General features: G+C 37.9%; 1 protein-coding gene across 1 annotated transcript in view; it reads left to right on the forward strand.

Moving 5' to 3' along the window:
* Window positions 1-26596, forward strand: part of prex2 (phosphatidylinositol-3,4,5-trisphosphate-dependent Rac exchange factor 2) — an 88870-nt gene that overhangs the window by 4720 nt on the left and 57554 nt on the right. Inside the window, exons 2-10 of the mRNA XM_087788954.1 lie at window positions 11103-11174; window positions 12803-12925; window positions 13729-13833; window positions 15635-15736; window positions 16944-17105; window positions 19574-19707; window positions 21156-21259; window positions 23341-23490; window positions 23664-23805. Coding sequence (XP_087645080.1) covers window positions 11103-11174; window positions 12803-12925; window positions 13729-13833; window positions 15635-15736; window positions 16944-17105; window positions 19574-19707; window positions 21156-21259; window positions 23341-23490; window positions 23664-23805 — 1094 coding nt within the window. The remainder of the gene's footprint in view (window positions 1-11102; window positions 11175-12802; window positions 12926-13728; window positions 13834-15634; window positions 15737-16943; window positions 17106-19573; window positions 19708-21155; window positions 21260-23340; window positions 23491-23663; window positions 23806-26596) is intronic.

Raw genomic sequence — 26596 nt, forward strand, 5'->3', positions numbered from 1 at the left:
GGAACAGTCTGCTCGGCTCTTCTTTAATAAGAGAATCCGTGTTGTTGGTAAAGTTTATTGTTCAGGTGAAAACTTGGGTACTTGTATGACGACAACCTCTTGATGTCCGTGTCCTGAATGTTCACTGGTGCAAGTTTTTGATGCTTGGTTTCTCCCATTGATCTGGAATGTCCCGCATCGGCTCCTTTGGCTTTCAGCCGTCTGCGTCTGTGATGAGGCCGACAGTTGCTGATTCATCAGGACGTGGTGTTGTGGGTGAAGTCTGCAGGGTATTGGTTGAACGGGAAAGGAGCCAGGACTGTACCTTGTGGCGCCCCCTGTGCAGTACAGCAGCGTGTCTAACACACACTCCTGTGTTTCTCACGTACTAGGATCTGATTGAGTGGTAAAACCTTTATGACTGATGGTTAAAAAAAACAACTGCTGACTGTGAGGATGCAACATTTAGCTAATCTAAATCTGGCATAGTTGATCTGCAGGAAAATACTTTTTTTGTGTCATAAATGTTTATGTGTATGAAGATCAGTCATTAAGAAAATTAGCATGCAAATATGCAAGAATTCCTCCGGGCTGTCCTGCGGTGGAGATAGCTCCTTTTTTCTTGAGCCAGAGAGCGTTTTCAAGCAGGATTTCCTTCCTTCCTTCCTTCCTTCCTTCCTTCCTGGCCCTCCCCGTCTTTACATTGTGCTGCATATTTCCTGATCCAACACACACTATGTGAGGCTTTTTCTTAAGCCCTCACTTAATCCCACTTTGTTAGTTTGCTGTAGTGTGGAATCCTCACTTATGGCGCATTCCCAATTCCCATTCTAGTTTATGGTTTTCACTATATTCTTAAACTGCCGCTGATACTGCTGTTCAGCCAACATTTGACAATAACTTATTATCTATAGGTTATTTTTTAATCCAGAAACTGCCTTCCAAGCTGTGTCACACTCCAGAGACTGAAAGTAGAGACATTTGTATTTTACCTAACTATCTAGTCAAGGGAATATTTTTAGCATTTCACCTGGAAGTTTCTGCTGAAACTTGTGGTCTACGGATTGATAGATGACTGTTAATCTGTTGACATTGAACAAACATTCATGTAAATAATGCAGCACATGTTTATACATTTAAACCACATTTTATACGAGGTATTCCAGACTGTGTAATTGGTACATCATTAGACATGTAAAAGACTTGAACCTACTATTCCTGTTGTACTGTCTAAGCATTTGTTCATTTTCAGTTTTTTCTATCTGGTTTAAGCACATTCTGTAGTCCTAAATAAAACTATAATGCAACTTTAATTTAAGAGTCTAAAGTATAACGTATAGAAAAGTATTTTAGCACCAAAAACACACAAAAACAATCATGTTGACATTACTTACTTACTTACACAAACAAAAAGGACAAACATGAAGCAATATACACAAAGAAGAACCACACACATAGGACGCTCAAGCATACAATGATACATGCACACACCCATCCTGTGCACAGACCTTGGAATAAATCGAAACTCATATAAAATATCTACCAATTTAAATTGTTGTTAGATATTGAGGATCAGATGTAAGACATTGGACATGGAAGTATAAAAAAGAGAAGGTTTTTCTGGAAAGCTGCTGATGTCCTTTTCTCAGACACCACTTAAACTTAAATTTAAAAAATAAAAAAGTTTCAAATAGAACAAAATGATCAATGTGTTAAAGGTATACAAGTTTAAATACTTTCTTAGATAAAGCTCTTGAGCTTAAAGCACTGTCGTCTCACACAGCTGTCAGCTTCCATTCACTATAGATTTCCCTCAAGTCGCTGTGAGAAAAGCTCTCTCCACTTGGGTCCTAGTGATTTTGCTAGTTCTACTGTGCCACATGTTGCTTCGCTATATTGACATGGGAACTCACAGGAGTGGTGGACCGGCGTATTGTATGAAAGTTTCTTAGAAGCCTATGATCTTTAAAACATAAAGAGAGCGGAATTCTTTTTGTAGCCCGTTTCGATTCACCACTGATCTCCACCGACTCGCAGACTGACCCACTTCCTTTTGCTGCAGATGCCTACTTGGCAACATGTAGCTTGGGTGTGTTGACAACGGGACTCAAAGAAACCGGTGGTTTGGACCCAGACCAGGACTGATAGTTGGTGTTGCGGAGAAGGCAGTCTTTGATTTAGCCAGTGTCAGCTGCCTGGTCACATGATGTCTATGTGAGTGCGGTAGCTCCACCGCAGACACTTGACATTCCCAGGCATGAAGGGGTTGTTGTGCTAGAGATCTTCTTCCAGGAAGACATTTGCTTAAATCAAAAACGCCAACTGTGTTGGTTTCATACCCGTCCTCTGTTGTTGCTCACTGTTAATGCTGTTATGAGGCACAACTAAATATGGGTGTGCTTCACATTAGTCAAGTTAAGACTGGATAAAATTCAATTACCAACCATGTGCCTTAGTGCAACAGTGAAGCCAAACATCTTCTATGCTTCTGTTGTCACGCTGTGACCTTTTTTATGGAAACTAACTTACTTTTGAATTATACTTTTTCCGCTTTCAATTTACAGATACATTTGTTAATTATAATGGTCAACCACATCTTCCCTTAAGACATGACGGAGAACTATACCACTACTGTATAAGAAATCTTGTGCGACTGCTTAATGTTTATTAGATACTAGTGTTTAAAGTGCAACTAATGTGTTGATTAATTGATTAAAGTGTTTAAGTGTCTCTTAAATAGATCTTGGACTCTATTTTACTCATCGGTATGTGTCTGTTTGTACAAAACTAGAAAATGATCTGAAGTCTCGCCCACTGCTTTGTTTTTCTGGAGATGAAATTTTGTTTACTATAACCACACCCACTCTGCTGTGATTTGTAAAGCATCCAGATTTGTCACCGCACATCATCAATCTCCTCAGTCTCCACCTTCAAGGGACTTATTGTAAAAACAAACCTGGGTTACAGCTGGCTGGAGGAGGAGGGAAGACTCTTATTAAATCATAATGGACTCCACTCTTGTAACCTCTCGTTCGCTGTGATTTGAGATGGGGGGGGGAATTATAAAGTAATAAGTTCAAAACATGGTCATGATGAGGGTCTTACTGCATCTTAGGGAGCACAATATTTTAAACTTGTGAGTGAGTCAGAAAAGCTTTTCACATTAGATGCCCTTTTAATTACCGTTATTTGAATATATTGTTAGATTTATTCATTTTCATTTTTTATAAATAGTTATAGGGTTTTTTATTTGGAGAAAATGTTTCAAAAGCATGTTTTATATTGCATGATTTCACTATGTGCCAAAGTTTTATTTTTCTGGTGGAGTGTACTATTTTGATTTTATTTATCATGGCTTCTGAAATACAGAACAGTTGCTATGGTTGAAGAAAGATGTGAAAAATGTGATTATAAGTCATAGAAATCTCCATGTAATTTGAACGTAAATTTAACCAAATTCTTGATTATCATTTTCATATTTATTTTGAAAATTCCTAATGTGCTTTGGCTTCTTTTGTAGAGAAACATCTACCCATGTTTTGCTGTTTATATTAGTTGTACTTTAATATCTTTATTTCAATTTTGACTTCCTGTAAATATTTGTTTGATATTTCCACTTGATTTTCTATGAGTTACATTTGCAATTGCGCTGGTAAAGTATTGTACTGAAAAAAAAGTTTTGAGGGGGGAAAAAAATGTGCCAATTCTGTGTTGTCCTGGTCGGTCATGTGTAAGAGGGGCTGACACAGCAGGTTTTCCCATTTTCTTGCCAGCCCTGCTGTGATGGTGAGGCTCTGCAGTGGACAATTTACAAAGTCTGGAGCAAACAAGTGTAACAGTCATGCTTGGTAGTGCACCAAAGATTGGCAGAGACACAACTCTGCCTCGTCAATATTGTGTCCTGCTGTGTTCTCTCGACAGAGATGTAGGTGAGGGGCTTGGTTGCACACGGATATTAGGAACATGGCCTGTAATGGAAGGGACTCTTGTCTGAGGGATACAAGAGACATTTTTGTTTTTCAGCCATCTATTTACAGCCTTTCCAAAAGCTATTCAAGAGACTCATTGTCCGTCAACTGCTTCATTGTAATCATCATTGTATGCTGGCCGTCTCTTCTCAATTCCCGTATGTGGAATGCTGGTTTCCATTGAACGATACAAAGTCACATTTATTATAAAATACAACCTATAAAGAAGCGATGGATTCCATGGTGAGTGCATCAAAGTAAGTAAGTAAGTAAATTATATTTGTAGAACGCTTTTCCAGACCGGGGTCACAAAGCGCTTAAACAATCAAAACAAAACTCAATAAAATATATACTTAAAAGATCAAGATAACACCGAGAACAACACAGGAGTTTCAGAAAAGGAAAAGGAAAAGCCTGCACGAATGAAAATGTCTTAAGATGTTTCTTGAAGGAGTCAGTAGATCATCAAACACAGAGGGAGAGGAAGATCATAAGCTTAGGAGCAACAACCTGGAAGGATTTCTCTCCTCTGGTCCTGAACCATGTTCAGGAACCATCAGTAGATTCTGATCCACAGACCTCAGAGCTTGAGCCATGTTTTATATCCTATATTGTTGAACTGGCCGAGAAGAAAAGGCACCTCGGAGGACAGTAAGATTGTCTTTTAGATTCTGAAAACACATTTTCCAATTGAGATTTCCCCTCTAGCCTATAGATGAATATCTAACAAGAGATCCCAAGAGCCCAAACATCCACTCCTAATGCAAGATTTGTATTTTTTGTTGCTGGTTTCCTCACAACTATACGGCCATAGAAAAGGATGCAGTGTTGGGATACAGCCAGTAGGCTAATGAGGTTGGATGCAGTAGTTGTTCACCAGAGGTTGTTATGATCTGCCAAAGACTTGCTACAAAGAAGCTTTTCACCTTCTGGTTAGTCGTGTCTACGTGCTCAGCATCACAGATCAACAGGTTTGAGACACAGTTATTTTGCTTTCTAGGAATCCAAAACCAGACAAGAGATTCTGCCTTCACTCCATCAAGCTGTTCTCATTTTTGTTATTTTTGGACTTCTCTCACATTGGCAATTTTCTTGATACGCTTTAAACTCGCGGGGACAATCTTTGTCTTAAATACTTGATCTAAGATAATCAGAATCTTTATTAATTAATAAGGATTATTAGGATTGATAATCTATGAAATAGGTTTTTTAAACAAGTCAAGATATGGTCTCCACATTGGAAGAGCTAAAGGGTTTATGTTAAGACATTAAAAACATTTCCTTTAATATATATTTAATAAACATAATCTCTACTTAAATTGAAAATACTTATACATCACTTAGTTATTTTAGTTCACTTTTTTTCTCTTTGTTTGTCTCAAATTAATTATTTCTTTCTTCCTTTTTTCACTAGATTATCTTTTGCAGATTCTTTTCCCACCACATTGATTTATATGGAGGATCGTAATTATGTTAACCTCATTTGATCCTTTTTTTTAAATTATTTTTTTATGTTGATTAAATTATCTTTCCTAAACCGTGTTTTGGTTTGTAATTGTAACGGCAAATTGCGAAATGTATTTTTAATGAGCAAATTTATCAGGTGAATGAGATGCCATTTATTTAGTTTGATGCTTGACATTCTGCATTAACTTCAGTTGACATCCTCATGATATTGTGGAACTGATGATCATTTTGTTTGACAATAGTTTCCAATCTCAGGGTTGTCAAAGGTGCTAAAATCTTTTGCCGTCTAAATCTAAATGATAAAAGAAAATATATAAATAAACATAAACTTTGATTTTGAGCCAACCAACCTTTGGGCCAAATTTTAGTTCAACACACAAGAACATGTGCTTAAACCATTGGTCGATCTGGCTTGACGGTAATCAGAGCGTAAAACTAAATAAAAATGTGGGATAATTCTATTTATTTCTTTAAATTTGATTCTTCAATAAATAATTTTACAAAAATATGATATCACACACATAATATTTATTAAAAATCATTTATTCATTGGAAGCAACCCAACAGCTGTTTCGTTTATCACTGTCTTTTCTCGTTGACCCCATGGAGGGAAGAAGTTATTTTTGCTCTGCTTATGAAAACATTGTTGCTCATTTGTAATCAATGTATTTCCTCTCTTCTCTCACATTCACTTCTTATTATTAAAAGCCGGAATGTGCGTCATTGTTTTCAGTTATGTCAGTTATCAACAGTTTTATCAACACAATGGTTACACAACTGTCTGCCATTATTCATCTTTCATTGACAAACCATCGGAGACAAACATGCACAAACAAGTCTATCTGCTGAGTAAAAAAAAAACAGAACAAATAAACTCTATCAGTCTTTTGTTCATTAACATCGGATACATGTGTGGCGGCCACGAATTGGCTTCAAAACAGTGGTGCAGTGACGTTTCATAGTGGAACGGTTTCCTGGATGGGAAATAATGGATTTTTTTTGGAAAGGTAGCAGCCATCTGTTGGAGGACTTTCTTGGAACAAAGCCTGGCAGGCGTGGGAATAAGGAAACAGCGGATGACTTCATTAATCCTGTTTTTTGGTACCAAGTGAAAGCAAAAAGGGACTTAAACAGATCAGCGATCCATGTGCTTACCTTAAGTTTATGTCTGTAACTTTTACCTTGTCTGTCAAGATAATGAACAAGACGTGTGTTCTCTCAGCTTTTCTCCCCCACCTGATGAAGGTTTTAGATTTTGTTGCATCATAATGGATGAGTACGGCAGCATGGGGTCCACGCCATTAGATTCTACTGATTTATGAGCAGCCAGACGATGTGCAGCGGTTAAACCAATCTATTCATCATAGGCAATAAGGCATGCACCCTGGGTAGGAACCAAAACACGAATGGGCTTTTAATGTGAGGCTCTTTCTTGTGCATCGACGGAACAAACCAGGCAATTACACTTTTGCCATTCGATATATTTTTTTATGCTTATGTCTGATGGATAGTTGAGATTGAACCACTCTCGTAATTGTCCTCCTTCTTGGACTTCATTTTGTTTCTCTTAGCCCTGGGTAAATGTTTCTTATTGAAATTCCTTCTGATGGGGAAAAAAAAAAGTTTTAGGAAATGATTTAAAGGCATCCAAACATTTAAGAAAATACCCTGAAAAAACATCATTTTGGCTTATGTTTGTCCTATCGTTTATCAATCTGGCTCTTATCGACAGTGTTTTCAATCATGTGGATTTAATCAGTCTGTTGTGGAAAAGAATGATTTATGAAATTGTCCTGAGAGTTCAACCAGTCAGGAGAGACTTATTCAGTTATACAAAAGGCCAGGTGAGGTGGTTTAGAATTCTTGTCGGTTAGCATCTTGGATGACAACACGGTGAAGTACTTCTTCAACTGGGAGGAGGTCCTGGTACTTCTTAATTTTGAGTCTGTGTTACTATGGTATATCTGTATAAATATATAATATAAGAAGAGAAAAAAGACCAACATAGGAGGTAAATAGGAATATTAAAAACATGCACATACTGAATCTTCAGCGTAACTTTTACTTTTCATAAATGCTACTGTTGTCATTGAAACAACAACAATAATAAAAAAAAAAACTAATTGACTTAAAGGCAAAATGAGCTGGGATTTGAAAACTGCAGTGCACTCTAGAAAAGCCCCTGAAACAGAACACTTTTATTACATGTTTGTTATCGCCATATTAGAACTCTGTGAATCAGATTGTTTTGATTTTGTGTTTTATTTACATCAATAATTTATATCAACAAACCATGCAATTTAAGGTATGCAATAAAATCCAACCATGCCCCTGCATTTAATCTCAGATATTCTGTTTTGTGACCTTAAAACACACCTTTTAAACCCAGAAATGGACTTATTACTTTTACAATTGCTCTGGGTACCATTACTGTTTCTATAAACGGAGCAAGCCAAGTTCATGTTCTGGAGCTGATTTAGCATCAGCATCAACAAGGCGATCTTTAGGTTTGCTTTTTTTTAACATATGTTCTCAGAACCATCCACAACTCCCAAGAGAAATATGATTAAAGTCTTGTTGATTAATTAAATTTGTGTGTATGGCTGTACAGCAGCCGGCCATGAGGGTCTTGTTCGTGATCACTTTACTGTGATTAAAAACTCTCTATCACCATGTGTTGTGGTGACATTTGACTCACCGTCTCTGCAACACATTAAACCGTGTGTCAGCGTGCATTGTAACGTGCTTCTAATAGATCTAAATGTACAATTTAATTGCCCTTTCCTGATGAACGGTCTGTACATTATTAAAAACTGATATAATGGACCTCCCAATGAGCTCACAGCGTTTGATGGTTCACGTCAGCCTGATGCAAATTGGACATCCTTGTCCTGTATATTCTAGCGCCACGAAGCCTTTGCAAAGGTCCCTCCAAAATCTGCTCCTCGTTTCTAGTATTAGAATTGCTAATCAGATGCTAATGCTGGCAAGCGGAAGAGTTCCGCATTCAGAGAATTACAATCAGCATGGTGGCGGACCGTGACAAAGGATCTGATTATTCAAGATGGTTTTCAAGATGATCATTGACTTTCCAGATTTACTAACATGTTTCAAATGTTGAAGTCTTCTTCTCCGAGATGCAGTAAGTCCCTCATCACGACCATGTTTTGAACTTATTACTTTATAAAGTTCTCCCCATTTGAAATCTCGGCGAATGAAAGGTTACAAGAGCGGAGTCCATTATGACGTAATAATGGCTTCACTTCTCCATCCAGCTGTAATCACTTTGTTTATACAACGAGTCCCTTAGAAATGGAAACTTCCTGGATTAACGACGCATGGTGAGAAACCAATCACAGTAGAGTCGGGTAAACAAGATTTAATCTCCAGATAAACAAAGCATTTTCATTATCAATGAAAAGATAGATTTGTTCAAACAGAAACATACTGATGAGAACAATAGAGTCCAACATCTATTTAAGAAACGGCTAAATTCCTTCAAGGAGCCACACAAGAGTTCAACAGTAGTGGTATTATTTCCTGTCATGTATTTTATCGCCAGATTAGAACTCTGTCAATATTTGTTGGTGATTTTGTTGGTGATTTTTTTGATTTTGTGTTTTATTTACATCAATAATTTATATCAACAAACCATGCAATTTAAGGTATGCAATAAAATCCAACCATGCCCCTGCATTTAATCTCAGAGATTCTGTTTTGTGACCTTACAACACACCTTTTAAACCCTGAAATGGACTTATTACTTTTACAATTGCTCTGGGTACCATTACTGTTTCTATAAACGGAGCAAGCCAAGTTCGTGTTCTGGAGCTGATTTAGGATCAGCATCAACAAGGCGATCTTTTGGTTTTCTTTTTTTTTTAACATATGTTCTAAGAACCATCCACAACTCCCAAGAGAAATATGATTTAAGCTTGCTTGTCATGTCTTAAAGGTAAATGTGGTTGCTATTTGACCAACTGCAATAACAATCAACACACTAGCTTTTCCTTTAAGTTGACCTCAAACAGCTCCCCAACGTCACTGCTGACTCATTAAAATTCTAATAAATCATATTGGAAGACAAAGACAATGAGTTTTGTTAGGTTGGTAAACAAATTAAAGAGTTATGTAAACTTGACAACTGGCTTCTGAACTCAATTCAGCATTTTGTTCAGATATCTGGTCGAGTTGTTATTCACAAGCACATTCGGTCCAATAATAGTTCTGTACCCTCATCAGTCAGTGCGTCAGCCATTGTTCCTTTTGTGGGTGCATGAGTTTTGTGTGATAATGTTATTTTATCATGGTCGGGCCTTTGATCAATCTTGGGTTTTGGTTCTGGCAGCTTTTTTATATTTTGGTTTTCTTTGTAAAGTTTTATGAAGCGAGCCATTGACGTCAAAGTGCCTGTTTACTTTGCCACTTTGGTTTCGTTCGGTTAATTTATGTTTAATGTCAAGTACTGTTGCAAAGTGTTTGGGCAGACAAGCATTTTCACTTTCAGGATCCCAGTTAAATCACTTGGCATTTGTCGTTTTGTGGCTTACTTAGCTGTGTGGCTTCAGAGCAATTAGGAAGACTGGCTGCCTGGTTGTTTGCTGCTTCCTGTGTTTAGGACGAATGGAAATGTAACCTTTAGGTAACCATCTTGACAGTAGACGATGTGAAGCGCAATACAATAGGACAAAATGTACATAAATACATATTAAGAGAATTTTTCCTGAAGTTGATTTGAGTATGTTAATCATACAATACAGTAAAGTGTTTTTGTTCCTAGAGATTACTTGGCTGTCCAAAGAGACATGAAATTGAGAATTGCTACTTGGTGTACGTTGATCATAAATCAAGTCACTTGTAATTAAAATGGTTACTTTTAATGAGCAACCATGTATTTGATTATTTAAAAAAAGGATGCTTATCATTTAAATGCCTACTGGTGCTTAAACGGTGATAAAAGAAAAGGAAAACAATTGGTTTTTGCCACAGTGTTTATTTCCTTAGTTCGGTTCAGTGAAGAAACTTAATGTATTTGAAGTTAGACAGCATCTTTGCGATCCTTTTCTTTTCTAGCAACTTGTCGATTCTGAATGATTCAAGTGGATTCTTATTCAAATTTAAAGCTGAGGTTAAAAGAGGTAAAAAGGAGGTACAAGAGATAACCAAGAAGTTTGCTTAACAAGGTGTCTGGTTTAATCTTTAAAAAATTAATTCTCTTTTTTTTGGAAGCAGCTGCTGATCCATTTCAGCAGGCATTCATAGAAAGACAAGTTCCCGTAGAGTCCTGTTTTAAAAATGAATTCTCTTCAAGGAATGTAATGTGTGCCTGAAGCGTACTGCTGCCTGGGAACCAGAGTCCATCTGGATTAGGACAGTTCGAACATTTCAATCTCACTGGATCTCTAGTTTCAATCTCCGTCCAGTAACTATCCTCTTTGAAGCCTCTTGTGCAGTGCAATAATTATGTTTGCCTTTTTCTTTTTTTCTCCACCGGTGCAAAGATTGTGTTTCGTGTGTATCAAGTCTCCTCTTCGCTCTGGCAGTCAAGTGTTGCAGCTGCAAACCCTCAGATCAAGTCTTTTCTTTCACCTGTTAAAATGTCCAACCCATAAGACTCCAGAAGGTAATTCAATCACAGGCCATTAGAAAAGTGTTAACTGTTCCTTTCCTTTTCCTGCCCTCCCAAAGGTGTTTCTACATCGGCTCGACCAGTACGCAGCCACCAAGCTGGACAAGAACATTACAGAGGAAACGGTAAAGGTGAGGGTCAAACTATGAAGTGAGAAGTCAAATAGCAGATTGAAGAAAATCAAGGGCCCCTTGGATTTCATCGGTGCACCAGACCCCGACTCAATTAACCCCTTAAAAACAGAAAAGGAAGGTAAATAAAGTGACTTCCTGGTCTATGTTGCCGCTTGACCCTAAAATAGTCTGAATGAAGCTGTGGGCGGCCCAGGAAGCAGCTGGAAATATAATCCGTTTATAACTGGCTTGAGTATAATAAAAGATGCTCCCTCATATTTGGGTGTTTCTCACCGAGAAGGCTTACTTTTGGAGGTAAACACACATTCAGTGGATATTTACTGCATGTGTCCTGTTTAGGGGTTTGTTTGAGAACATGCTGTACTCGGACGCCTCTGGAAAGTAGGGATGACGGCTGGGACGGAAGGCTGCCAGATGTGATATCATGACAGACCATAAAACATCTCTTGGTTTTCAGTCCTTGGATTTGGATTTTTTAATTTTCTTGAATAAATAAGTGCATTGTTGAGTATCACCACAATATATATAAGAGGAAACACAAGTCAACACCACATAAAACGGATAAAATAAATCAGATCAGCAATACTTGAGGCATATTGATTAATTTCTTTGTCAGGCGGGGATTAGAATGAAAACCGCAGCTTTTATTGTTCAGACATCAAACAGTGTTGAGACATACAGACCACAGAGAGTCGCGACTATTGATCAGCCGCCGGAATTTTAACAGAAGAGCTATTCATATGAAATATAGAGAAACGGTAAATTAGATAATAATTGAGATGTCATTCAGATATGCAGTATATCTAAACTTTTATTTCTGATTTTAGACTTTTGTTATTAAATATACCATTGGAGAAGTTTACCGATTTAGGGGATACAAGGTAAATGTCCTATTAAACTAATAAAAACAAAATGTCTTTTCAAAGCAGTTAAAAAAACACAAAATGATCCAGTAAATGTCATTAATTGTGAAAATGGCTCAATAAAACTGTACTATTAAAAGTTATTTTTGTTCTTCAAAACACGGCTTTTTAAAATAAAGCAAAATGGAATTAAAAAAAACCTATCCTGGAAAGAAGTTATGTTAAACTGATGAGTAATATTTGATAAATAAAACTGAAAAACCTAACATATTTAGATCAATTTTGTTATAAATCATTTTCTGTATTGGTGTATTTTTAGCAGACATTCTTGTACATTCACTTCCACCCATTTGCACCACAATGCATGAAAAGCTTTTTTTTATGATCCAAACGGTTAAGAGAAATGTCAGTTTTATATTTTGTGTAAAAATGTTAGCTTTATTAATATCTTAGTTTATTAGCTACATTAGCATTATTAGTGTTGTTAGTGTAGCTGCCCAAGAAGCTGTAAAACGTAGAAATTAATGATCTGTTATCAGGTAACATTTTTTAATGTTATTCAATAAAGTAATTGAATGTATGCATGCCTGTACTTTTGTTGCATTATTTCAAATTGTAAGTAAAATCGCGATTGGGATGCTAACAAGGTTAACTTTACCAGTTGGTAATCTTACAGAGACATTTTTTCTAGATCCTCTTCTACACTAGTGGTTAAATTCAGTGGTAATAATGTGCTCACGTGATGTTTTTTGGCTGTTCCAGGTTTTATTCTCCAATATAGAAGAAGTGCTGGCTGTTCACAGAGACTTCCTGGTCATGGTGGAGGAACTCCTCCATCCTGAGCCTCACGCGCATCATGAAATCGGACGCTGCTTCCTGCACTTTGTGAGTTTAACGTGTATTTAACTTTAAAGAAAGGGAATGTCCAATCTGTCATTTCGACTATAGGAAAGTTAACTATATGGATAAAGCATAATTTCAGGGTTTTTTGTTCTATTTTGACTTCAAGGTCGCCATGCACACGGCTTCATGTGTTTAACTTGACATTCTCAGAAATGCACATGGAGCGTGAATCATCTTTTAAAGGGGGTCACATGTTCACATTTTTCAGATGTTGATAACATGACAACATTTAATTTAATTTAAAGTACTATGGAGTTCAGCATTTTCGCGAGGATTTACTACACTCTCTTCTTTCTCCTTGATAAGTGATTTATCTTTGCTCCTCTTAACTCATCTATGATTCCAAGAAGCTGTTACGTAATTAGATTTTTCTTCCTGAAGACGAAAACAAACCAGATGGTCAATGAATTGAGACTTAACACTACTTAAGTACAAGCGGTGGAAGTAACAATTACATGTAACGTGTAACTGATTTTTTAAAGACAACAACAGACTCGCTAGGAGATGTTGTCTTAAGAAAGTTGTCCGTCATGATGCTTCCAGGTAAACAAGATGGTTGGTGCACATGACTAATGCATGATGTATCTCACGGTGGGAATGTGAGGATGGAGGTGAATATATATCAGTCAATATGAATGCAGGGCCAGAACCCCCTTTTGTCTCATTTATTTCTTTTCGCAGTACATTTTTTTGTTTTTGCTTTAAGATAATCCATCATTTTCCTGTTGTTCTTCATCATCTCTTCTTCACGTAATTAACTCTCTCTCTCTACTCGTGTGATGCAGAGGAGCCGCTTCCAGATCTACGACGAATACTGTGGAAATCACGAGAAGGCCCAGAGGCTTCTGCTGGAGCTCAACAAGATCAGAAGCATACGAACATGTTTACTGGTAAAAAGTCTCTGAGCATGAATATAATGAGATGAACTTGTATTTCACCATCAAAAAAAACAACTTATTTTTCAAAGTCGACCTGCTCGATATTATTCTACATTAAACAAACCCATACTGTGCAAATCCCTTATTATTATTCCCGTTGTAGAAAACATTCTTCCAGGTGTATTTTGAGCAACGTCATATTATACATGCTAATATCTCCTTAATCCATTATTGAGAAGTAAAAATGATTTAACAGTGCTGACTTAAAAATGTGTCCCACATGGCGGTGAGTGAACCCACTACATCACCAAGATTTAGGAATCGAAGACCTGTGGATCTCATGCTATTGCAGCCCCAGGGTGCAGAGATCCTTTAGAAATACAAACAGTGAGCCCACACAAGGCAGCTGGCTTGTGTTAAACTCTATATGCTGCACATGTTGGACAGCAGATGTGACTCCGGCCCGTGTGTGTGGGTGGACTTCCTGATCCCATCCCAACACACTTTCACTCTCACAGGGGAGTCTTCGGAGAACAAAAGATGACCACATGAATACTGCTGGTTTGAGCCCATGTGATTGTGTTTAACAGTGTCGCCTCCCACGTTTACCCTCTCTTCCGTCCAGATTCTGTTACTATCTATTTTACGATTACGAACATGACAAGCAAACGGTGCTGGTTCCGCCTCACATGTTCTTATACGTCTGTACGGTAAATGGTGCGACTACTAGTTACTGTTCTGATTAGGACTTTTATTGTGTCTCTTAACCTCTTGTTAGTTTAATGAGTTTTAAAAAGTCCTGACATTCTTGTGACCTCGACTTCCATCCACGGAACCAACAGTCTTGTGTTACTGTGAATCTACCTCCCGTGATGGGTACATTTACATGCCTGACACTTAACCTTTGGCCTCATAAACACAATGAATCTGTTTTTTATTGTTTACACAGTTAGACTGAACATCGTCTCACCTTGTTGTACACAATTATTGAAAATGGATACGTTTACAGGACCTTCTTAAAAAAGAATAAATAGTAAGTGAGTAATTAAGTAAAGGTTATTTGTAAAGCGCTTTCTAGACCAGGGTAACAAGTCCCAGAAAATCAAGGAAAAGTCTGCCCAAATAATAGTGTCTTAAGATGTTTCTTGAAGGAGTCAGTAGATCCATCAAACCCAGAGAGAGGAAGATCGTTCCAAAGCTTAGGAGCAACAGCCTGGAAGGATTTCTCTCCTCTGGTCCTGAACCGTGTTCAGGAACCATCAGTAGATTCTGATCCACAGACCTCAGAGCCCGAGCTGGGGTGTAAGGCTGGATCAGATAACAGATGTAAGGAGGAGCCTGACCATGAATAGATCCGAAAGTAAGAACCAGAATTTTAAAATTGATCCTGAAAGAAACTGGCAGCCAGTGAAGAGTTTTAAGGATCGGGGAAATGTGAGTTCTTCTACTAGAGCTGCTCAGAATTCTCTATATAGGTTCGAAAAATGTACCAGCATTACATATCTATTGCTATCAATGAGACAGCAGGGGGACAGTAGTCTTATCATACTTGCTTCCAAAAAACACATTGAGAAACAATTTGTAGATGGATGGATGATTCGGTTGGCAATAATCTACTTAATGTTGTATTTTCCAATTGACTTAGCTTGATCTGGAACATTTACTGTATGTATCCTTTGATAAATGATCTGAACTTAAAACCATTTTTTTGCATCTGACGATTATGTTGTCAGAACTGAAACCCAACAGCTACATTTTTTAATCCTCTGTTAATTAAAGTAAGTCACTAAATCCTCATTTCTGTCGTTTTTAGAACTGTATGTTGCTTGGCGGGAGGAAAAACACAGAGATCCCGCTGGAGGGTTACCTCGTGGCTCCCATTCAGCGGATCTGCAAGTACCCGCTGCTCCTAAGAGTAAGTACGACCTTGTGGATAATAGCCGTGTGTGATTAAGATGCCACTCCCTCGTGCCACCTCCGGAGGGTCCACTCTTCTCCTCCATCACCAACTAGTAATTACTGTCGTCCATCCCATCATGGTCACAGTTCTCGTTGTTGAAGTCGCATAGTAAGACACGTCTTCATCTGCCCGCAGAAGTACTTTTGTAACAACAACACAGCTCCGCTCATCACTTTCAAGCTGCAAATTTACACTACAGCCCGGCACTATTCATACTCCCAGATGTTATCTTAGAAACTTGCACTTCCCCGTGTGATTACAGTGGAGTGCAATTTCAAAGGCATATTTAAAGTTGTGAATGAGCTGCCCACGCTCATTCATCTTGCGAGGATCTATTAATTCACCTAGACGTTCTGTAAACAGCCGCCGGGACCGGCCCAGGAATGGGAGTAAAAAGTGGGTAATCTGACGCCCTGCTTTGATGTCCGGCAGCTGCCAAGGCCTCTTTTTGGGATGTCCCAGATAGCCATCGGTGGCTGCAGACACATCCTGAAAAGCATAAATCAGATCTAAAGCCAACCTTGGCGTTTAGTAGGAGTTTGTGTTTCTAATCTCTATAAATATTCAACTTGCTTTAACGGGGTTGAGCGTAGCAGTCCATCGACCTTGAGGTCAGTTTGACAACCAAAATAGGACAAACGTTGTTTTCAACTGTTACATTGAAAAACACCTTATAATATTATCTCTTGATTTATACACAGTAATCACACACCGTTTTAACTGATGATGAATATATTTCATGATCTAAATAGTTTTTACATTCCATTATCGCGAGATATTACTTATGTCAGTCTGTCACTCTTTTATTTATATATTTCTCTTGTACAGATAAAAAAAACCTCCATTATTATGTCACATTTAAACTTTATTTTTACTCATTTAAGTAGTGAAACAATCAAGAAAAATGATTCACTAAGATAAGCCATGATTTACTTGAACATGTTCACCATTCCTTCATTATTTATGTTCATTATTTTAAATGTATTACGTTCATACATGACTTAAAGATATACATAGAAAATCAATAGCTTAAGCTCAAAGCTAAACTTGTTATTAACTTAATAAATAACGGGAGTCGTTTGTTGCACGTGATGTTTCTTGGAAAGTTATGTTTATTATACCTTGCTATTCTCTAAAAGCAAGTTTCACTGGGTGATTGCAGGAACTGCTGAAGAGGACGCCAAAGAAGCATAATGACTACGCTCTGGTTCAAGAGTCTCTGCAGATGATGAAGGCGGTGTGCTCCAACATCAATGAGGCCAAGAGACAGATGGAAAAGTTGGAGATTTTGGAGGAATGGCAGTCCCACATCGAAGGCTGGGAGGTAACTCTCAACTGCCATACTTGTGTTTTTCTGCTCCTTCAAGCTGAGACGCAACGAATCTCAACATCCTGACTTATCTGAAACCACTGCGTGACATCAGAAAGTTAGCAGAGATTGCGACCGAGGAATACTTTTCCAGCCTTTTAAGTGCTGGACAATGGAGTGCATTCACAATAGTCAGTTTCTTCACGGCTCAACGATCCTGTAGCTAAAGTCGTCATGGTTTAAGCCGACATAATCCAATCATCATCACACTTCCTTAATTGCCTTTCTTCCTGGTCTTGGCTTTTCTTAATGAGGTTAGTAGGTCCAGTAGTCGTATGAAGAGACTATTGTTCGACACACAAGTGTCGTGAATACGTTTGTGTGGCTTTGAAAAAAAACGCATGTGATCAACTGCAGCCTTGGGTGTTAAAATCCCATGGGTTTCCATTTTTCAGAACATCTCACAATCAGTGGACAAACATCCAAAACCAATTGAATTTTGCTATAAATGCATCTCTCATGAGCTACTTTTGTTTAAAAAAAACAGTTATAAGTAGTTTGACAGTATGCACATGTAATAATATCTTCAATTATTTGTACATTTAAGGTTGTATTTAGTTGTCTTCTTTCTCGCAGCATATTAGCCCTTGTGTTAACTCAGGGTCAAGGTAACCCGGTGAACAACCTTCACCATTTCTCAAAGCTGTTTACCTTGACCCAGAGTAAACACAAGGGATACCACAAATACATTTGTTTTCGGGCCTTTGGGTCACCTTGACCCTGAAATTTAGTTATTGCCAACGTAGCAATAATTATTGTAAAATCTTTGTTGTTTCATGTTAGTTGGACTTTTATTTCCCAGTATCTTCCTTAAATAAGTTTCATCTCATAGTAAATTATATTTCATAAACATTGTCAAAGCAATTCACTATTTTTCTTTCATTTTCTCAAAGTAAAGAACATTTTAAAACTCCCTCTGGGCAACAATCAAAAGCTTTTACTGAATTTTGACTTTTCAGTCAAGCAGCAGATATGAGAAAATAGGCCCCATTTGTGGTCGGAGCTTTACTGGAGTTTGCCCTTTAGCACTTTCATTAATTTTAAACGTTAGCTCAGCCCTCCTCGCACTCCTCGTGTCGCACGCCGCAGTGCATGGGATTGAAATAAGATTGAATTTAGAAGAAAATAAGGAATAACGGCACGAAAAGACGACTGGATTGGGTTTGCTGCGTGTTTGAGTGGGTGTCGAAGGAAGATGGAGGATTTCGGAGAGCTTTTTCCAGAGTTAGCTCTAACATGCTCCGCAGCTGTGTGTCCTGGCAGGTTCACCTTGTGTGGGCGTGATCGGGCGATGGCTCATCGTGGTCATCCTGGTAACGACTGCCAACCTCTGGGTTTTTTCACTAGGCTCCACGTTTAACCTTTTATTTTATATATATATTATCGTATTGTTTTTTCAATCCGAAGTTCATCAATACTTTTGTCAAACCTTCCTATAGGTCAGCATCACGTTCTGTTTGCGGCACTGACAAAAAAAGGGGATTCAAAGGCTGTTATAGAAAGTTCAAAGCAGCAGAGAAAGTGGAAATGAATGAGATCAAAAGAAGAAAATGAGAAAAAAGTCTGTAGGAGAAGTAAATGAAACACAAAGAGGAAGTGTTGTTTCTTCCATTACGGTGGCATGGATGGATGTAATTGCTGACTGATGCCGCCGCCCGCCGCTTTTAGTGACTGTGGCGTCTGGCGTTCACACGTTTATTGCTTTCAAATTAGATGAACATGTGGTCAGAGGAAAGGGGAAGAGAAGGTTCGGTCCCAAAAGTGAGTGTGAGAGAAGTTTTGTCAAAGATGGAGATGAAGGAATGGGAATTAAAAGAAGACTTTAAAGGTATGTGAAAAGGAAAAGAAGGATGGGCTCCGGTTCACCGAGGTCTCCAGTTGAAGTGTTTAGTGCTTTTTCCTGTTGGAAGTTATTTTTAGACTTTTAGTAAGGGCTTATCAAACAGTGGATGTAAATTCTCAAAGCAGACTGCATGTTTTTTATCACTCCAACCAGGGACCCAGAACCAATATGGTGACCAGACAGGACATTTAAGCCCATGGTTTGACTGAAGGGGATGTTATTCTATAGAGGCTATTAACAGCTCCATGTTATAAAGTCCCCCAGCAATCTGCTCCGAGGAAGCTGCGTGTTTTTACAGACCCTGGAGGGAATGAACAGGAAAGGCTGTGCTTTGTAGCCAATCTCCGCTTCAAACTGAAAGGTTGAGAGAATAACTTATAAAATACAAATAGGAATCTTTCTGTTTAACATTGATATAATCCGCAGTGGAAACAAGTGTTCTTCTACCTCCATAAAAAAAAAAAAAATCGCGCCAATTATTGAGCATCATCAAAGTTAATGAATGAATCATGTCAACTCTTTCTCATCAAGTATTAATTCACTCTTTCATTATGTGTTTTTTTTTTGTTTTCGTTTCCAGGGCTCCAACATCACAGACACGTGCACAGAAATGCTGATGCAGGGCGTTTTGTTGAAGATTTCAGCAGGAAACATTCAAGAAAGGATTTTCTTCCTGTTTGACAAGCTTCTGGTTTACTGCAAAAAGAAAAACAGGTGTGTACAGATGTGTCTTTCAAGCTATTTAAATAAATTTACAGAATCACATTTTTGGAAAAATATTAATTTTGAATGAAACCAAGATCCTTACCTTACAAATGTATGTATAATTTATAGAATTGGAGCATATGAGTTGAAACACGAGACCCTTAAATGTTGTCACATGGAACAATTATCAGGGATTTTCTGCTTTGAAAAAAATCACATTTTTGGACTAGCCTTACAATATTTAAGAAGTTTACATGTTTTAAAATATCATGACAGCCAACTTACATTGAAGGTGCCAGTCCAAGAAATGATTTCAACATTTTCAGTGTTTTTTTTTCATAGCAAAACATTCTGTTAGCTTTGAGTGTATGATTAAAAATTGCCTATAATGATGGCTTTAATTATTTGTCAGAACAGCTTGCAATGTCCCAAATATAAAATACAATGTTTAGTTTGTTTCATGTGGGCAGCACCCTGTGAAGAAACACAAAAAAACAAAGGTGAATATGTGAAATAAATCCCAAGGCTGAACGCATTACTGTACGACCAAAAGGGAAAAATCGTAAAGCGGTTAATTGTTGTTGTGAAACTACTTTAATAAGAGCTTCATGCTTCAGTGAGATGCATCGTACTTGAGAAACAACAACTGTTCTTCATCCAATTTTACAAAAACGTCCCGTGTTACACGACCACAAATGTACACATGGCTTCAGGACAGAACACGCTTCACTCTTTTTGTCACTGTGCCACAATCCTGTATGTGGTGCTTGTTCCCAATGATGTAGCGTTAAAGAAGAGGAACCGCTGCCCTACGATTGGCACCTGGCATCATTTCCTACTGACACCCCCGCTCACTCTTTCCTGCCCATAAGTAATCCGGTCAAATTGACATGGCTGGCATACGTTTGTGTGCAGCTGCAAGGTCAGGGCAGTTCCATGTAGAGGCAGGTCCTCCCAACACTCCCAACGGTTCTTAGAAGCCTTTGTTGTTGGTGAGAGAAACTTTGTGGAACAACCGCAATTTGCTGCACTAATTTTTTTCTGTTTTAACATGAATTGGTGGCATTTAAGGATAAAATATTCAGCTTGAATGTGAACATCACGGCTCAGAATCAGAAAATCAGAAAACCTTTATTAGTCCCGCGAGGGGAAATTCGGTTTAACAACAGCAAGAGAAATAAAAACACCCAGAAATAAAAACGAGAAAGAAAATCTAAATAGAATAAAAGATAAATCTGCGCTATATAATATATACACAATCATATTTACATAAATAACAAGAGGTGCAGTTAAATAGTTATCTTGGTGTGTTCTTGTTGTGGAGTCTGATGGCAGCAGGGAGGAAGGACCTGCGGTACCTCTCCCTCACACACCGGGGATGGAGCATCCTATCACTGATGTGTAAACAAACAAGTGTTTAACCAACCAGGTGCAATTATAATGTTTATTTCTTTCAGACGTTTAAAAAACAGCAAGACGGCGACAGAGGGTCCTCGCTACTTGTTCCGTGGCCGAATCAACACAGAAGTGATGGAAGTTGAAAATGTAGATGACGGAACAGGTGAGTAGTTGGACATCTTTGTTATTTAAAAAAAACTCTCTCAAATGACTCCGAAAACAAAAGTACACACTCGACAATCCCATCACAGTGTTTTATTTTTAGACACAATTCAATAAAAATAACATCTCCACAACTGACTGTTGACCTTAAGTCTGTGTCTCTTGGCGGCTCGCAGCCACCGATTAACATTTATATTTGTGGAAGCCATCATTTCCTCTCTTCGACCACACTTGTCCATGGACGCTCGTTGGGTGTTTTTGGGAGAGAGACGGATGGGTTTAGGTCTGGAGAGAGAACGGCAGGATAAACACAGTGGACAGGCGTTGGTGCAGTGACTCGTGGGTGTTCTGCACCACATACAGCAGATTTTAATCTGAAATCCAGAGTGATGGCACAGTTTTTTTTGGCTTGGATTCCGATGTAATGAAGGTGCAGCGACTTTTTCTCTGCCACGCTTTTGCTGTTAAATGGGAGAGTGTAAAAAACTCCCATCATGCTTTCCAATAAAAGACATGACTATACAAAGGATTTTAGTCATATTTGAGGTTTGCTGTTGTTTACTGCCTATGAATTTTGCTCTTTATTATTTTCTTTTACCTGATAATTGAAATGTTGAATAACATTCTTCATCCCGTGTGTTGTCCCTGGTCAAGGTGAAGGCAACACAACACAAGACAAGGGATATCACAGATATGTTTGTTTTTCAGGCCACCGGGTCACCTTGACCCAGAGACGGCACAAGAGTTAAACGCTTTTGATAATATAAAAGATCGATCATATGGCTACTAAAACTTGATTCTGAAGAGTTCTTTATATCATAGGAGCACAATTGTAGTTAAATAATTCACATAAAAACTAGCTGAAATACCTGTTTTTTGTCCAGGTTGAAAAGAAAATTGTAACCAAATACCAAAGCTACCCTTATGAAGGAGAGAAAATAGTTCATTGTTGCAATCTCACTTACTTGGTGTATAATATATGGTTTAAATTTTATCAAAATTGGATGTATTTTAGCTTTCAGGTGGGGTCTCCTGCAAAGCTCTGCGACCCCTTTATAATCAATAAATAGATGTAATGTCCATTAGCAGTATATTAGTACATGTCTGGTACAATCTTCCATATTGGCCCATAAAAATCTAAATTACTAACTAGGTCTTTGTAATCGAAACCTGTGTCTGGTTATGAACCAGGTCCAGCTTCATTGAGACCTGGACAGAAAAGCATTAATTAATTTAGCTTAAGTTATTTATGTTATCATAGTATTGTTTTCCTACACGAAGGAAAGTAATAATATTTTTGTTACAACACATAATAGAAGTGGGACTTATTCCATGGTAATATATAATAGCATACATAACACCCATTATGCACAAGTTTAATTTGCAAAATTGGGTCAAGAGCAACTAATTACTTGAGCAGTCCTGCAAACATTGGAAAGAAAACACCAAACAAGGAGCGTCAGAGATGTTTGCTCCTCCAGTCTTTCCCACTGGACATTACCCAGATAGATTTACTGTTTGTTGCTCAGGCCTACTTAATGTCTCTCTCTGACGGAACATCCGACTGTAGCTTCTGCGTCTCTCTGGGGGAGTTTCGTGGAGTAAATAATACTGATAGACGAGTTTTCTTCTCCAAGGTTGTCAACTCATGAATCACATTATTAGGGAGCTCTCAAAATCAATGAAAGACAGTTTAGAGAGGATGCGAGAAACAACCTCAGAAAGAGGACTGTTTTATGTCTTTTACACATGGCCCACATAATGAGTGTTGATTTTGGACGGAGTACAACTCCCTTCTCTCTAAGAAAAGCTTCCATAATCAGATAATATTTGTGTATCCTGTCCGGTACTTATGTCAGAAGGGATGGTTGTGTTTCTCTGCTCTGGGTGTTGTCTCATTTGGCTGACTTTGGCTGTGAACACAAAGTTCCAACAGGTTTTTTTTTTTTTTAAATGTCCAAAACCATGGATTCATAGTTTCTCTTTGAGAACATGAATAAGAACATCATCTTTCGAAAAAGGGAAAATCTTGTTCCTCCCCTAAGCGAGGAGAGCACTTACTAAAAGTCTCCTTCCCACCAGCTGACTACCACAGCAGCGGCAACATCGTCAACAACGGCTGGAAGATTCACAACACGGCCAAAAACAAGTGGTTCGTCTGTATGGCGAAGACCCCAGAGGAAAAGCAGGAGTGGCTGGAAGCAATCATGAAGGAGCGCGAGCGCAGGAAAAGTAAGCTCTGATATTCTTCATTCGGATGATTGATTTCTCTCTTTGAAACGAAGTAAATGAGTTCTTTGGTATTTTTAAACTTGGATTATTTTTGTTCAATTTTCTCTCCACTTGAATGTTATCATTTAAGCACCAGCAAAGCTGACTCTAACAATGTGTCTCTCGATCTTCAGGCTTGACGCTCGGCATGGAGCAAGACACGTGGCTCATGGTTTCAGAGAAGGGAGAGAAACTCTACCATCTCATGACGAAGGGCCACCTTATTAAGGACCGGAAGCGGAAGCTCACCACGTTTCCCAAGTGCTTCCTTGGAAGGTACATTCTCACTTTTTAAACTGGTTTGGTGTCTTTGCTATATTTGCTTTTTTATTCTCAATTTACTATAGTTATGCACTGAGTAGTTTTGGATGTTTTTTTTAAATACTTTGTAATATGTATATATATAAAGTGTTACAAAAGGCTGTGCATTCAGGTTTGGATATTTGTATTTTGTTTTCAAGGTCAACATTTTTAACTTGTTCTTTTGGCACAGCAGAAAAGACCGACTAAACAGGATTAATTTGTATTTACAATACAAATAGCTATGCAAATTTAACTTAAACCTCTTAATGTTTAAAACAGATTTTGAAATTGAGACTTATTGTAAGAGGTGGGAGAGCTTTAAAATACTTGTTTTTCAGGCCACCAAGGAGACCTTTCAAGGGTTGAAATTTGAGGGATCCATCATATTGATAGTAAAACTTGATCTTTGAATCATAGGTGCACAATTCTAGTTAAACGATTTATATTTTAAAATAACAGTAATACCTGGTTTTGTCCAGAGAAAATTGTAACCAAATAATCCAAAATACTCTTAAGAGCTAGGAGGGTAAGGGTTAGTTCAAGTACTCTGGGCTTTACAACGGAGTAAAGGATTTCAAATTGTGGAAATCTTACTAGGTCAATAATGTATAAAAAATAATTTAATTAAAAAAAAGTTAACCTTTATGTGACAAAAGTCAATATATATTTTTTCTGTTTAATTGTGTGTACATTTTGCATTTATGGAGACTAAATATGATGACATTGACTTGTTTTATTCTGATTGAACTAAACATTTTTACTATTTCCATTAATAGTTGTTTTATGTTGGCCTTCTTTAATTTTACATTTTGTTAATAGTTTATTTTACACATCTTAATACTGGTATTTATCAGTCTTTATCCTGCCTGATTATTGTTATATGTTATTGTATTTTTTCTGTGCATTCCCAGAAGTTGGCACAACTTTGTATTCTTGATTTTTTTATTTTAAGATGTGTTTATTTGTAACTGGTTCTGCTAGAATTGTGAATTTCATTTTCATTTTCATTGAATAATGAAGAATTAGAGCCAGGTGCGTGGACATTCTAGCTGCTCTGTGGGGGTATTTTCATTCTTCTTTCTAAATCCCACTTGAGGGCATGGAAAGGATGAAATGATCTCATTGCATCATGTACAATTTAACTCTCAGTCATGGGAGAATAAAAAGTGGTCAAATCCATCCTTGAATCTTTTTTAAGGTTTATTGGTGGAGGTGTCTGGAGGCAGATTGGCCACTGAATGCGAGTCATAAATCACAGGGAGATATTCAAGTGGGTCTCGGCTGACGGATACTTTCTCCATGCACCGTTACATTGCAATAAGCCTTGAGCCGGCGGTGTTCAGGTGTGTGAAGGCGTTGGTTTGTTAAAACACAAAACAATGGCGACTATTAAACTGATCTTGACTTATTCTAGTTTAATTGTGGTGAAAGATTCTGCAAACATGTTGATAATTATCTTGTAGAAAGCAGCATCTCACCATTAGAGTAAGAAAAAACAAACAACACAAGTATTTGCAATGATACATTACATTACACTACATTTTATTTGTAGATTGCTAGATCAATCTCGCTAATAACAGACATCTGCGAACTGTGACAAGGTGCCCAGTATGACTCTCAGAACATTTGACTTAGAGTATTGTTTGAATAACATTTTAGAAATGCAAATTGTGCTTTACAGTCTAGAGAGTTTCAATAGAGACTCCTTTAATTTGGGAAAGGTTAGAAAAACAAGAACGCTCCTGGAGATCTCTGACTTTGTGTTTAAGCATGCAAATCCCAAAACAAATGTAGTCATGTAAACACCAGCTCTACCACCATCTCCATATTTCAACTAAAATCCAATAAGATGACAATCACCAGAGCCGGATTGTTTGCCTCAGACTCCCAGTTATTTTTAAAAGGCAGACGGAGAAAAAGAAAACCGCAGCTGTTACGCATAGTTGTGGCTGATTTACATGGCACGGTGGTTTGGAATGGAGGAGCTACTTTCTCTTTTGGTCGACGCAGACAACACCAGAACCTTGTGGTCTGGATGAGAGATGGCTCTGTCAGCCAAAGAGATTAAGAGATCAAGCGCCGGTCACTTCAGACATTTTAAGCAGCAGCATGGTGAGAAAATGCGTCAGTGATATTTTTACTTGCAGATCCGTCTTGGCTTACACCTGCATAACCACTTGTGGCGAGACAACATCGCTTAGAGCTTCCAAGCTGCGTGATAATGTGGGAGACGATTACATGGAGGCGTGATGACGATGAATTGGATCTGGCTGGTCGCGTCTCTGATGAAAGCCCGATAGACATGAGATAAATAGTCCAGTTCAACCCACAGCTTCCACTGTGAATTGTTTTGCGGGTCTTGAACCCCTACCCTTTCAGTGGCACTTACAGCTTCTGCAGTTCGAATACTTAAGAGATGCAATTCATCAAAACGAAATTCTGTGACAACCACCGGCTTGTTGTTGTCATCCCCATAAGAAACATTAAGAGGTTGTAGGACGAAGTTTGTCTGTGACGGACACTGGCTCGGATGAAACGAAAAAAGAAATAGAAAATAGCTTTTTCATAAGAAAGAGGATGCACTTAAGAACAAAAGAGTGCACTGAGTAAACTTGGATATTCCGTTTTTTTAAATTGCTTGAATCAAAGAGAATAGAGATAGACCCAGCTTTATTATTTGATAAATATTATTATCCTTTTTAGCTTTTGAAGTATCAGTGAAAGCAAATAGTTCAACAGGTGGCAGTAGAGTTTCGAAACTTGT

The sequence above is a fragment of the Callionymus lyra genome, chromosome 4 (assembly GCF_982586985.1).
Source record: "Callionymus lyra chromosome 4, fCalLyr1.hap1.1, whole genome shotgun sequence".
NCBI lineage: Eukaryota > Metazoa > Chordata > Actinopteri > Syngnathiformes > Callionymidae > Callionymus > Callionymus lyra.